Source organism: Ochotona princeps, chromosome 17 (genome assembly GCF_030435755.1).
Source record: "Ochotona princeps isolate mOchPri1 chromosome 17, mOchPri1.hap1, whole genome shotgun sequence".
NCBI lineage: Eukaryota > Metazoa > Chordata > Mammalia > Lagomorpha > Ochotonidae > Ochotona > Ochotona princeps.
Window position 1 is genome coordinate 24,994,392 of NC_080848.1, and position 14,324 is coordinate 25,008,715.

General features: G+C 43.4%; 1 protein-coding gene across 2 annotated transcripts; it reads right to left on the reverse strand.

The window, feature by feature from the left end:
* Positions 1–2,944: 2,944 nt before the first annotated feature.
* Positions 2,945–8,540, reverse strand: TMEM100 (transmembrane protein 100). 2 transcript variants are annotated; one of them, XM_058676059.1, is made up of 3 exons: positions 8,470–8,540; positions 5,685–5,831; positions 2,945–4,246 (listed from the first exon to the last, which is right to left on the reverse strand). In XM_058676059.1, exon 3 carries the CDS (start codon positions 4,176–4,178, stop codon positions 3,774–3,776), a length of 405 nt encoding a protein of 134 aa, XP_058532042.1. In that variant the 5' UTR covers positions 4,179–4,246; positions 5,685–5,831; positions 8,470–8,540; the 3' UTR covers positions 2,945–3,773. The 2 variants fall into 2 exon arrangements, with proteins under 2 accessions (XP_058532042.1, XP_058532043.1); XM_058676060.1 differs by lacking the exon at positions 8,470–8,540 and adding an exon at positions 6,337–6,355.
* Positions 8,541–14,324: the final 5,784 nt, after the last annotated feature.

Genomic DNA, 14,324 nt, shown 5'->3' on the forward strand with positions numbered 1-14,324 from the left:
CTCCTGAACTATGAGAAAGAAATTCATATTGTTTATAAACCACCTACTTTCTGTTATCTTTGTTATAGCCGCCTCCACAGACTAAGATGCTGGGTTAACTCTAAGAAGAGAGCTTGCCAGCTACACTGCTCGACTTCATGGGCTGTGAGAGCTTGTTTGAGGAAGTCGCCTCTGTGTGCTATGGTTTCCTCAGTCATACAGCATAGCAGACACTTTGGAGTGTGGTGGGGACTGTGGACTTCATGGCAGGGACAGTTGAGTTCTCTTATAGTCAAGATCAGTACTAGAGTCAAGATCAGTACTACAGTCAGGGAATGATTTAAAAAAAAAAAAGTGTAAGAAATTTACCCATGAAAATCCTTTAGATAAGTTTTCAATCATTGGGAAGCAGAACTTGTGATTTACTTATTTTCTTTCTCTTTAGGTTCCTATCATAGCATTCATTTTTGCAAGGCACTTAGGACAAGGTTGGCTTGAAAAGCTCAAAGGGATAAGAAGAAATGGGATAACTCGCCATCTCAATTTTTCTTTTGTGGTGAGGACCCATGATTGAGCTCCCATTTTAAATGCACCTTCACAATGACTCTAGTGCATATGAAAGCACTGAAAATATGACAGCATGAAGGAAATACAAATTATTACCCATCTTTGGAACGTGTCCTTTCTCCAGAGTATTTTGGTCCTAGAAACACTTTGGATAACAAAGTAAAACAAGGTGATTAACTAATGACATGTAATCAAAACAGGGTGCTGCCTATTGCTTAATTATTTGTTGATCTATTAAGGAGAGGAAGAGACTGAAATCCACATTAGATGCTATTGTTACCTATTTTGTAATGATATAGCTCCTTAGATTTTATAAGATTATTTCCTTAAAATTAAACTGATTGTAAAGATGACGTTCAACTTCTCCGGATTGCTTTTTTAAAAGGGAGAGTTGAGATTGCTAACCACATCTGCTGAGATCAAAGCCAAAACTCTTCCCAGAAGTTCTGATGATCTATCAACTGTATCATTATCTACCATATCTGTCATTATGTTACATAATTGTCCAGCCATCATTATCCATCCACCTGTATGTCATATATGTGTTCCTTTAGGCATAGAGCAGTGGCAGAATGCACAGACAGATTTGAGGATTTGTCATTTGGCTCATCCACCTGATCTCTAGGGAAGATTGCTGAATGTAATCTAGACAGCAATGAGGGGAGAGGAGTCTCCAGACGTATGTGGTTTTCACGTAGGCCAGAGACCTGATGCACAGGGTAAAGTTAAAGTACTCCTGTGCATTCTGGAATGTTTGGGGTTTACGGGAATCCTGCCAGGTGATACCACTGGTTTCTGATACACCAGGGTGGGTCAGGTGATCTTTTAAAATATATATTTGTGCATGTTTCATATATATATACATACATTTGATGTCCATTTATAAAAAGGAGCCATTTGTAACGTTAGCTCTTTCCCAATAACACGAGTCATGAGCTAATTCATAATTAGTCTTTTGTGTTGAGTGGCAGTTATTTTAGTTTTTTTTGTGTTGAGTGGCATTTTTCCTTACGTAGTACCATCTCTGTATCTTACAGCTTTGGGAGGGTCTGTATCTTGTCATGGGACTGGAGGGACCCCCATCCACTCCCAGACAGAGTAACTCCTTCCTCTACCAGAGCGGTCAATTGAACTGGAGCCTTTCTGTGGTATTGCTTTTGGACCTCAGGAAGCAGCATGAGGCCCCCTGGTGGTTGGAAGCTATTCATGAGTTTGCTGTTCAGGCCTTTTGAAGTTTGCAGATGTGACTGGAAAAAAAATAAAACATAGTTAATAAGCGCTAGACCTGGTGCCCTCGGTAGAGACAGGGTGGAGTGGGAGGCTGTATTTTGGAGAGTTAGGAATGAAACTATCAAATCTGAAGAAATTAGAATGGATTGTAGATCTGGTTAAGCACCCACTCTCTGAGTTTGCATTCTTTTGTTCATTTAGCACCTCAATTAGGCACTTACTGAGAAACCAATCTATGCAAGACATTATCATACTGTGATCTAAATAAAAAAGCTACACCAGACCCGTCTAAGAGAACTTGGCCTGATTAGCTCATGGACACTTGCAGGGCTTAGAGTAAGAGTGGAGGTGGGATACACCCATTTTGGTCCAGATGGTGAAGAGCCTTGAGTTGGCCTGAGGAATTTTCCCATAAAGCTCTGAATATCTTTAAGTAGAAAAGGAAACCTAGCGGAGGGCAGGCTTCCTCACACTGAAATGGCCACATTGTTGTCCTCTCTAAGCCAACAGCAGACCTCCAAAGTCCTTAAGGCGTATCCACTTATGAAGCTGCCTGAGCACCAGTGGTAGTCAGTATCAGAGGATTCCAGTCACATTCAATTACATTTCTCTACAGAACACCTTTCACTGAATATGGTATGCTAGGCTTCATTTGCTTGTTTATTTCATCCAAGTTCTTACAATTTGCTTCCTATCTATTTTCCTGCCCTGGTTTATTGTGGTTTACTCTACATGAATAAGGAATATTTCTGACTGGAGTTCTTATTGTGGAATGGCTCAATACCCACAGCAGAATCCCAGAAAGAATCTTTATTGCTTTATTTTAAAACCAACCAAATAAGCAACTAGAGAATCTATAAAATGTCTGTTATATAGTTGGTGCTCAGAAACATATAATTAATTCAGATAATTAATTCAAATTTATTAAAAATGGAATTGCTATCTAAAAGCACATGATAAACTTTCAGATGCGTCGCATGAATTTCCTAATAACAGCATAGAAATATTTTATAGTAAAGCAAGCATAATTAATACTAACTCCAGAAGTAGTATAGAAAAAAGTGATATGATAAATATAAAAGATGTATATCTTACATATTATACACAAGATATATGATATATATGAAATATATAAAAAGTAAAGTTAAGAAGCAGTGTCTGGGAAGAATATAACTGATACCTTGCAAATGAGACAAACGAAGATGGGCAACATGGAATTGCCATAAAAACAACAGAAACAAGCATTTAAAAAGTTTCAGCAGCAATGAGTATTTATTATTTTGAATGAAAATGAACATTAAATTTTATATAAAAAAGTCATCAAAGTGCTATTATTGGATTATTTTAATATTAATTTAACCCCCATCATCTAAATATACCTTTTTCTGGCTTTGTCTTTTACTTCTGACACATGATTTCAATTACCTCAGATTATCCAATGTTAACAAATAAAAATATTAGTTTATTCTTCAAGATAAAGTACCACCAGTGATGAGTTACTGAAAGTGAACGATGAAAACAGATGCCAGAAAGTCAACTTCTTGAAAACAAATGATCCCAGAATCTCAAAGAACAATGCAGAGTCCAAGGCCACGTAGAACCCTGACAGAATGTTCTTATGATACAGCTTGCTCATTCTTTTGGAGGCAGGCAGAAGGTGCACCACACCCATCATTTTATTGTCTTGTTATTTATTGCCTCTCCAATGTGGACCAAGTGTTGTCTAATGCGGCACACGACCTAGGGCCCCCCAAAATCGTCTGTTGTGAAGGAAAAAGCTGATTTTTGCCCTGTTAGAAATAGCCCTTAGGGTTAAGGTTGTCATTAGAAGACACTTGTCATCCCTAGCCATGCACGACCCCTCCACTCCCACCCCATCCTACCCCTTTCCTTGTCTGATACAAGTCCATTGTCTCGCAGGCTAGTTCAAGGTGAGTCGGTAGACATGGGCAGAGCAGGTTTTTCAGGCCATGCGTCCTATTTGGTCTCATTCAGTCTTAAGCAAACAGGCTTCTCTGATGTGCCACGAGAGCTGTCTGACTCTCTCGTCTCCTGGCTTTCTTGCTCTGCTGTCTCACCTTCCAGCACAAGGCGCTGGAGGCTAATAAAAAAAGTCCAGAGGACAAAAGGACCAGGCCGAAGATGGAGATGACAGAGCCATGGGAGTTGAAGCTGTAAGCCACCGCAGTGACCACTATGCCTGCAATGAAGACCACCACAGCAAAGGGAATGACGCAGCGGGAGCAGGAGAGTTCAGCTCCCCCAGTGGCTGCCATCAGCTGAATCTCACTGACCAGAGGCACTGTGGTGATCACCACTTCGCTCTTGGTGCTTTTCTCTGTTGTCGCTGGCAGGGGAGATTTTGGGCTCCCCGGGATCTCCTTTTTGGGCTCGTCCGTCATTTTGATGATGACAGTGCTTCCTAGCTGGATTTGCAGACTAGATCTGGAGGGTCTCTCTGGGGTGGGAGCTGTGGAGAGGTAGACAGGAGGTGTCACCTAGATGTAGCAAAATGAGCCATGAAGAAGTCAGGAGCAGCTGAAGCACCTCCATGCCAGGCGGCATGGTTGCATGTGAAAATCAACTTTCATTTCATTCTAATTGGCTTGCATTCTCTTTGCACAGGGCAGAAAGAAAGACAAAGCAGGTATACATAAAGAAAAGGAAGATATAAAAATCAGGAAGCATTTTACAGTGTTTAAAATACCCAGGCGCTCTACAAATGTTTTATAAAATTTTCCACTTTGTCTATTGCTTCTCTTCCCTCTGATTACAGAGTACAGCCTGAATTCTCATCCAAAGATGGCCTCATTTGAGAGAATATGCTATAAACAGTTCCACAATTCATAACAATTTAAACCCTGCCAGTTTTGCCTGGCATAAAATGCAAATCTTCCAAACCAACACCATTCACTGCCTGCAAAATCAATGTCAAGATAAGCAGCCAGGGCACCAATGATGTTCTTCATTATCTGACAGGCACCCCATCTTTATTGTGTCACCCTTAAAACATGCAGCACGAACCCTGACACCTTATTCACTCACAACTGGAGACTAGGTCAGCAAAAATCGTAATAAGGTGTGAAATTGTGAAATGCAGCAGTTCTTAGATCCATTTGACAAGAGAGAAAAATAAGAGAAAATAATTTCAAAAACTTAGAAGGATGTAATTTTGTGATGTTTTCTCACATGAAAGATGCAATTAACAATTATGTCATCGGCTCTCAATTCAGAAATGTTCTATTAAATTCTACAAAGAATGTTGATGTTATGTATTGTGATATGCCTAAATAAATATGCATGCACAATTTTTTTACAATGTCATAAGTAAAGGAATGTACATGCTCAATTTTTCGGTAAAAATGTCACAAATGTGTTCCCTCTACCCGCACACACTTGTGACTGGCGCTTGCTGCAATGCCCCTTTCTAAATACGCTGAACCTGAACATTTCAAGACAAAACTAGGGACCCTCAGTCAAAAACGTGCAGTCAAAATGCTGTCTGTGAGAAAGCAGGGGAAATTGCATCCTGCGGCTGACACACGTTCAGTCAACAGTTGAGCAATTGCTGAGAGTTTAAGAGGAGATACTTGGGACCATTTGGATAAGAGCAATATATTGACTATATTAAACATCTGCCAAGACCAAATTCAACCCCAAATCCAAACTCATTGGTGCTTCCCTGACCTGGGAGATCAGAACTGTACAAACTGAACATCAAAACTAAATAGTAAGACCTGCTGATGTGTATGTAGTTTATAGTCACCGAGGTAGTCACTGTTGTCCAATGATACCCTACCTAAATCCTAAGGGATATTTGAGATCATGTCTGAAAAAAAAAAAATTCTTCACCCTAACACTGAGATTCAGCTGGCCTGAAAATGAAGATCTGTCCCTGGAGTACTTACCCGTATCCCAGAGAGAGGCAGTCCATTACCAGGGAGACCACTGGACTTCCAAGGGCAGAAACAGGCACACTGGAGCTTGGCTCCGCTTCCGACAGAAGAGCCTGAGCCAGCACAACTGTTCACCAAATGACAACTCAGGGATCTCTTCTAGGGAAAAACATAAGAAACCACTGTGCTGTGTGGCTTGGCTGGCAGTCCTAAAGCTCCCTCTCTCAGGCTACCTCTCTTCTGAAAGGAAGTTTGGCGTTGACCTCCCTCCTTCTTATTCCCTCCCCCTCTGGCTTGCCCCTCCCTGGCGTGGGGTGTGTGTGTATGTGTGTGTCCCTTCTTTTCCTGGCCAACAGATTCTGAGTTTTGGCTCCCCCCAACCCCTGCCCCGACTCTGCTCAGTGAAGTGATAAGTCAGAATCAAGTCTACGGAATCCCCAGAGACAAGAGCCGGCATTGCCTTTGATTTCTCTTGCAGCATTTACTGTGCAGACTGCTTTGAATTACTCATTTTTTCCCCAAGCCAACCTCCAGATCTCCCTCCCACCCATTAGGCATTTTCACAAGGCAATCCCGTAGCTGGTGCTGTAGACCAGGCTGAGGGGACGGAGCTGAGAGAGAAGACACTGGAGCAACTGTGACATTATTGAGCAGCTGAAGTCACCTGTAGACCAGCAGAGATCTACATCCCTGGGTTTCCCTGTGTTCTTCAGTTCCTTGCTGTTGGTACTCATCCAAGGCTTAGAAATCCCACTGTTCCCAGGTAATTCATTTAGAAGTCAGAGTGGGAAACAATACATTTGTGTCACACAGGAGGAAAACGAGTCATCCTGAGTTAAACACAGTACCAGACTATTTCACTAGAAGGTGAGTAACTTGTGCTCTTTCCCAATCGTTCTCAGAATCGTCATCACCGCTGTCATCATGTAGCACACCTGCCATGCCCGTCACAATATTTGGGAATGTTACAGCTGAACGGTAAGGGCCACTCGTTTATAAATGAGGAACTAGAGGCTCAGTGAGTTTTTCATAAACTGATAAGAGTCCCACAGAAAAAAGAGGCACCCCTGGGTTTGAACCCCAATCTTAACTGGGTATAGAAATCACTTGGCAAGATTGTTAAATGCAGATCCCATTCAGTAGGTGTAGACAAGCGCCCCAGCTGTATGCCCAGGCTACTGCTTCTCGGTTCACCTTCAGGAGTAAGGTATTTTAAATATTCCAACATATAGGACTCAACCTGCATACTCTCAAACAGTAAAACTGAATGTTTACTTCTCATCATCCATAAATGGCCTTATAGATTAATTCTTATAAATGACCTGAAACTTAAAAGTACTTGAAACACATAAAACCACAGATTATCTCTTTGACGGGAAAAATACTGGGAGATTTTTATAAGCTTGTCCTTCTCTTTCTGTAGTAAGAACTGGTCAATCCCTCATTTTTTTAATCTGGACAAGTGCAACTCCTTCTCATTAATACTGTGAGTCTTCAGATTCACTTTTAGATGCGAGCATTTTTCCATTCTTCTCAAGAATATGATCTTGCTCTAAGTCACAGTTAAGCAATGGCATGCTCCCACACATGGCAGCTCTGTTGCAGGACCACCCATCCTTCCCAACCTTCTCCAGTTACAAGATGATTGAGAGAGAGAGGGAGAGAGGGAGAGAGAGAGATAAAGTACAAGTCCCCTTCTAGAATGGAAGCCAGAGCCCAGGTTTCTCCATTTGCAGAGACAAGGTTGAAAAGCTGCTGTAGCTTGGCAGAGTTGGAGGAGGGAGGTGGCAGCCTGCTGAGAACACCCCACACCTGAAGGCTCCTATGCCTGCCATCCTCACACTCCTAAACTGTGGGGACTAACAGCACTCAGCCATCACATCAGGAAATTGCAGAGCTCTGCAAAGTTGCCCCTGGAAGATAGGGGTGCATGGGGGCTGCTGGAGGCTTTTAAGAGCGCCTGCAAGCAGCAATCTTCCCGGCTGTGAACTGTGGTCTTTGGCGACAAGCCCTCCCTACTTCTCTCCCTGCCCCCACCAGCAGCACTACTACCCCCAAAAGAAGCCCACAGAAGCTCAGTTTCACCTTATCCTCTCCAAGATCGTACTTCTTTGTTACAAAGCCAGAAGTACGGGCATGGAACTAACTTCCAGAGGGAGGCCAGAGGCATCTTTTTCACCAGTGAGCCATTGGCTGCCTAGGGAGCAGCAAGGGTGTGCAAGCCCAGAGCGCGGGGCAGGGACTGCTAACAGCCCAGCCCGCTTCAGCCTGCTCAGGCTTCAGGGTCTCCTTCATACCTGTGTGCCTCCATCTAGGAACGTGTACACACCTCCAGACTCTCTGTGGACAATACATTCAGAGAAGTGGAAAGCTTTGGGATAAAACAGAAATAGCGTCAGAACAGTAGGGACCTAGCTGAACCACTGACACTTGCCGGTGTAACTCACTTCAAACTGAAATTCAGAGTCCCTGGTGAGCCATGCCTGGTGCCTGGAGCATCCCTGGAGGCGCATCTATCCTCAAACGCAAAATTTCCTCTGCAGGGTAGGCAGCCTTCTTTCCGTGACCCCTCTGCTTCTAGAAGGGAGAGGAACACTCCCAGGCGATCTCCAAAGCAAGCACATGGCTTAGGACACTCCTCTAAGTTCAGAGAACTTTTCAAAATATCCCACTTCCCCCCACCCCCCCGCCCAGTGCAAGAATTCCATCGGCAGCTTCCCTTCTCAAAGCCGGGTGAGCATTCAGCAGTCCTCCCCCCGCCCCCGGATCTTTCAAAGAGCTAGGCAAAGATCCTTACCTTGTCCAGCCAGAAGCGGACTGAGACAGCTGCCAGCCCAAACTGCGAGCCCCAGAGAAGGGATGCAAATCACTGCACTAGGGACCGTGAACAAAGTTCTCAGCAGAGCTTAAGTACAATTAAGGGACCGGAGACAATTCAGTGAAAGGAAATCCCTTCAAAGCTGCTGCATTTCGCTGGTTTCCTCCGTGTCAGGGTGATGCATCCATTTTTTTTTGTTTATTTTTAAAGAGCACCAAGTCCGAAAAGGATATCCTCCTAGGCTTTTCCCTCTTTATACCTATCTTTAGGGATTTTCAGACTTTTCCCTAAGCATTCTGATGCTATCCCTTTGTAATACTGGGAACATGCTGAGTAAGAGGTGCAGTGTTCCGTCGTCCTCCACTTCTCCAGGGGAATGGGGAATGGGGACTGGGAGGTGGGTGGCATTGGGAGTTGACTACCAATTCATCTTTTTCACTGTGAAACGTAACTCAGGGGCGTTCAAAGAATCTAGGACTTGTGGGGTAAATGACATGAGGGATCCATGGAGACCCTCTTCTGGACATTGGGGATGTGGTCATCAGAGGCCAAGGTGCCGGGGCAGTGGTGATGCTCTGGAAAATGACCTCTCTGAGCGACTGAAGTGACCCTCCCCCAAACCACATCAGGAACCCACGGAGCTGGAATTGCTCGTTGGCTGTTCCAGGGAAAACTCCCCCTTCCCACACCCACACAGGAAAGATGTCATTGTTTCTTGGAGGTGATGCCAAGGAGGCTGGAGAGGACCAGGGCAAAGAGACCTTGCGGCCCGTTTCCCTTTGGTGGAAACTGGAGAGAGGGCAAGCGGCAGGCTGGAGAGAGGGACTTGGTGATTTTTTGCTGGTACATGCATGCTGCTGGCAACCTGGGAAGCTCCCCGGTCGGAGCCTACACTCTACATTCTGCAAAGAGAACCACATGTGCGGTTGATTACTCGCTCGTATTTGCTTTCAGTTTGGTTTTGCTTGGTGTGGTGGGGTTGGCTTATCGCCAGCAGCCTGGAGGATGCCAGTTCCCCCAGCTCTCTGTCCATTCCTGGCATGCCTTTGATCTCTGTCATCATCCAGTCCAATTGGGTGCAGTGTGATTCGGGAAGCTGGCCAGTTTGCCTCTTTGAAGGGTGTGTCTGAGGGTCTGCCCTGACATCCTGGATGTTCTGGAAGGTGAGCTTGCTTGTGTGTTCATTTTGCATAGCAGGTCATGTTTTCATTCTCTCTTTCACTCTAAGGCATTTTCCTTGGAGTTATTAAAGCAGAGATGAGGTTGTACCGAGAGAAACAACGAATATGCCTTAAGGTATAGCTATGCATTAATTAATGGCCAATTTCCTGTTTGAGAGCCTTATGGAATCCATGGAGCCACAGGAAGAAAAGCATACTTATTTCCAGATGTTCATCCAAACTCCCATGATGCTCTGGATAATGGTGAAAGATCATTTCAACATAAAAATCACATACAATTTCCTCAAATCAAATGATACTGCAGGGTGGGCTGGGTAGATCATCCCTCATTCAACATGCACTGTTTATTGAGGCCTCAGATGAGATAAGTTGGTTTTCTTGTTTCAAAATTAGAGTTACTGAGTAAGTGCTGAAACTCCAGTGATCCTGTTACATCCAGTGTATTTTTCTAAATAGTTCACATTGGTGTGTGTTACTCTCGGGAATCCTAAGCCAGGGAGACCCAAAGGTAGAGAGTTACAGCCAATTAGACTGCTGTTTTCCTAGCCTAGGTACTTATTATTGACCAACCTCCACTGGTGAACTGTGATTCATGGCACTTGTAGGAAATTCATCATCAGTATGTTCCAGGGACAGAAAGAGAGCAAAAGGGCCACAATGACCCTAGCCTTCGCTATTCCTCCTATACTGCATGGTACAGAGCCTGCTTAGAGATGCAGTGTTCCTCTGGCCTGGGATGACAAATGTCACTTGTCTTATCCTTAAAACAATGAAAACATTGCATGACTCCAGGCCATTTGTAATAAGAACAGAATTTCTAGGCGTCAGGCGGGTGCGGGGGATTTGAATCCATCCTGTAACAGGTAGGATTTCTTAAAAAACTAATCATTTGCAACATACATCCCTATAAGAGTCAGGGTTCTTTCTCTGTTCCATATTCTCAGAATAAACCCACCAGTCTAAATTAACTGGCAGAACACAAGCCTGTACGCACAGACCCTCCTCCCAATAATTAAAAATACAGTTGAGTGATGGATTTTAAGCTCTGCACATGAAGAAGAGCCACAAGAATATTTTCAAGCTTGAGGTTTAGGAGGTGGAACAGTTTCTAGAGCTCATTCATTCTGAGTCATCCCACTCAATGTGCCCAGTTTAAAGAGGCAAAGGGCTCATTAACAACTATCATGCATCTATTATATACCACACACAACACAGATTGTGTCTCGGGCATCTTCATTTTTTTTGTCACTGTTGAGGATGTTAAACTCACCAGGGTTTAGTAATTGCACAGGATCCACTCATGAAGAAAGTGCCAGAGCCAGTGTTCAAATCTAGATGCCTTTCCTTCTGCAATGTGCTGCAAAGGCTCCAAATCTTTTTTTTTTTTTTTTAGATTATATGTATGCTCCTAGGTTTAGCTGAAGTCTCATTTCCTTGGGTTTGGGGTGGCATTCTCTGACTAGCGACTGCAGCAGGGGCACAGATCACTCCTCTGCCTTTGAGGTTGCTTCAGTTCTATTATTATTCACTGTTCTTTTCGGTGCCAGGGGACTGCAAACTGCTCTAGTTGGGCAGAAATGGCTATAGACAGGGCTTGGTCTTAGCTCTCACCCCGAGAGCTGAGTGTCCCAGTCAGAAACAACAAAGTCATGACCACACCAGTGCAAACAATCTTACTGATCATTTCTGATCTCAGTGTAAGGGTGGGGTGGGAGTGGCAATGAAAGGACTGTTAGCTGGGAAATCGGAGAATCTGGTTGAAACATAGCTGTGTTTAGTTCCTGAATCTGGAGATTTAAATCTGAAAACAGCCTGCTGTAGGTTGAAGTCCTTCAGCATAACTGACATTTCACATAATAGCAGGAATGCAAGAGGGTTGTAGGTGAAAGGAGTGACTTTTGCCTGAGCAACACTTTGAGAGCAGCAAGTCTTGGACAGAGAACTGCAAGGAGCCGGTTCAGCTGCGTCTCAGAAAGCAGGGAGCAGGCAGAGGGAGCGATCCAAATAAGAGTGGAAATAGTTTCTGGTCAGATAACTGCCTCAATGTCGAGTCTGGAATTTATTGCGAGAGCACTGTGGTTTTGAATAGGAGGGCCCAGGGAGCTCTGTGTGTTACACACAGTATTCTGGATGAAAGTGCTGGATATGTGAGGGAGATGCTGGGGTGGGATTGGGACTCCAGTCAGAAAACCTTCTGTCTGTCCTGGTAAGAGGCTCTTGGGCTTGATGTTGGGGTTTATAGGCAGATAAGAAGTAACCACAATGAGTCGAATCAGAAAAACGTGGCAATGAATTTCATGTTGGGGAAGCTAATTTCATGAAGACGGAGGCATGTAAGGCTTGAAATCCCAAGTAATAGCTTGCTGATACTGTCGCAGAAATAAAGAGACCAGGACAAGGGGTAGGATGGGAGAAAGGTTATGCATTTGATTTTATTAGTGTTGCTAGTAAGCGTTGTCACATCTCCACTGGAAGTGCAAATGCTAGAGAAATTTGGCATTACTGACCTACTACAAATTTATGATTCTTAAAAAAAAAGCTGTCAGGTTAAATAATTCTGTCACAAGTTCACAGATGAAATTTCCATTAAAATTAGGTAGTGGACCTAAAATTTACTATACATACTGCAATTGCTGACACATACATGAAAGCTTAAATTTTTCGCTTTTTGAGTAGGATGAGAAAATAAATCTTTAGGGCCTGGGGCGACGGCTCAATAGCTAAATCCTTGCCTTACATGTGACAGCATCCCATGTGAGTGCCAGTTCATGTCCTGGCTGCTCCAATTCCCATCCTGCTTCCTGCTTGTGGCCTGGCAAAGCAGTAGAGGATGGCCCAAAGCCTTGGAACCCTGTGCCCATGTGGGAGACCTAGAAGAAGTTCTTGGCTCCTGGCTTTGGATTGGCTCAGCTCTGGCCGTTGCAGCCACTTGGGGAGTAAACCAGCAGATGGAAGATCTTTCTCTTTGTTTCTACTTCTCCCTGTAATTCTGCCTTTCCAATAAAAATAAATAAATCTTTTTAAGAAAAATCTTTAAAAATTTCCAGCTTGACCCTTACTTGGACTGACTGTAGCAAAGAGTACAATCATTTTATCTTCAGTTTTAAACTTCATGAAGTCAAGAAAATAGCGACACAATTCCTTTTGTGCTGTGCCAGACATGTAAATAGCACCCACAGCTCTGTTTAGATTTATTTCTCTATTGGAAAGGTGGAGTGACACACAGAAAAAGAGAAAAAAGAAGCAAAAAAAGATTTTTTTTCCCATGTGTTGGTTCACTCCCCAGATGCCTGCAGCCGCTGGGCTTAGGCCAGGCTAAAGGCAGGAGCCAGGAATTGCATCTAGAGCTTCCATTCGGATGGCAGGAACCCAAGTATTTGAACCATTTTGCACTGCTTGCCAGGCGTCTTAGCAGGAATTTGAATCAGAAGGACATTGAGGCGGAGACTTGACCTGTGCCACAGCACATGAGCTCATAGAAATTCTGATAATGAAAGTGTTTTCTCCACTGCTCCAAGAAGCTTTTCAGTTACAAAGGTCCATATAGATGGCTCTGGTGCTTCTACTTTAGATAAGAAAAAATAGTGTTTGCCTTATTGATAACTAATTTTATGTTGCTCTGTAAATTAATATTTAACAAATGGGTCAAGTCCACTGTTTGTTTAGGAAGGTGAACTGGACTGAACTCAAAGCAGAGCTGTTTGTCTTATGAATTTATCTTATGGAACAATACAAAGAACAACAGATCTTTGGCTTGCTTGCTTTAGACAAAATTGGAAGCATCATTCTGCAAAGACGGTACCTTGCTGTCTCCTCCTTGTTTACTTGAGTAAGCCATGCAGGAAACAAACATTATTGTCTTTGTGAAAGCAATGTAAAGCCTGATAAAATCCCATGATCACTAGAAAGTGCAGGGTCACAGATCAAGAATACAGTGTTTCTTCCATCAGGATACACCAGGGGGCATCAAGTGCCCTTGAACTCAAAGGAGCCACAAGCACCCTGTCAGTAAACCAGACACTGACAACTTTGGAGGACTTCCACTTTGAGGAACTCAGTAGTTCCAGGGGGAACCTCTCTCCTCTAGTTTCTTTTTGTTATTTATCTTCCAAGTTAAACTGAATTTGGAAAAAAAAAATTTTTTTTTTACAGCACTGATAGGCAATTTTCCCCTGCCGGATCACAGGGCAAAGTTTTGGAACACTTCCACAACCAAATTAACAGTTCTAACTCTCCACACATATTGTGCAATGAAAATAATCATGAACTGAAAGCCAGGGAACTTGAATTTGTATTTGCTTTCCTCTTTGTGGCTGTGAGCAAGTCATCCAACTTCTGACCTATCTGCCAGATTCCCAGCTTTCTGTCTGTACATTCTTTACTGTTATTTCCATTTGTGCTTTTTTTTTTTTAATCCCCATTGGGCTTAGACTCTCAGAAAACTGAGATAAGACAACTTGGGGAAATAGCTACCACTGTGATCCAGGCTACATGGACAGCTGTAGGAAGCCTCTTTGAAAAAAAAAAAAATTATTCCCTTGTGCAACATCTGTCAGCAGAGTCATTGACCTCGTACTGTGGATAGTCATCTATTTCCATGTGAAGAGAGTCATAGGCCTCTGGCACAGGGATGGACGATGGGGTGAAAGTTGT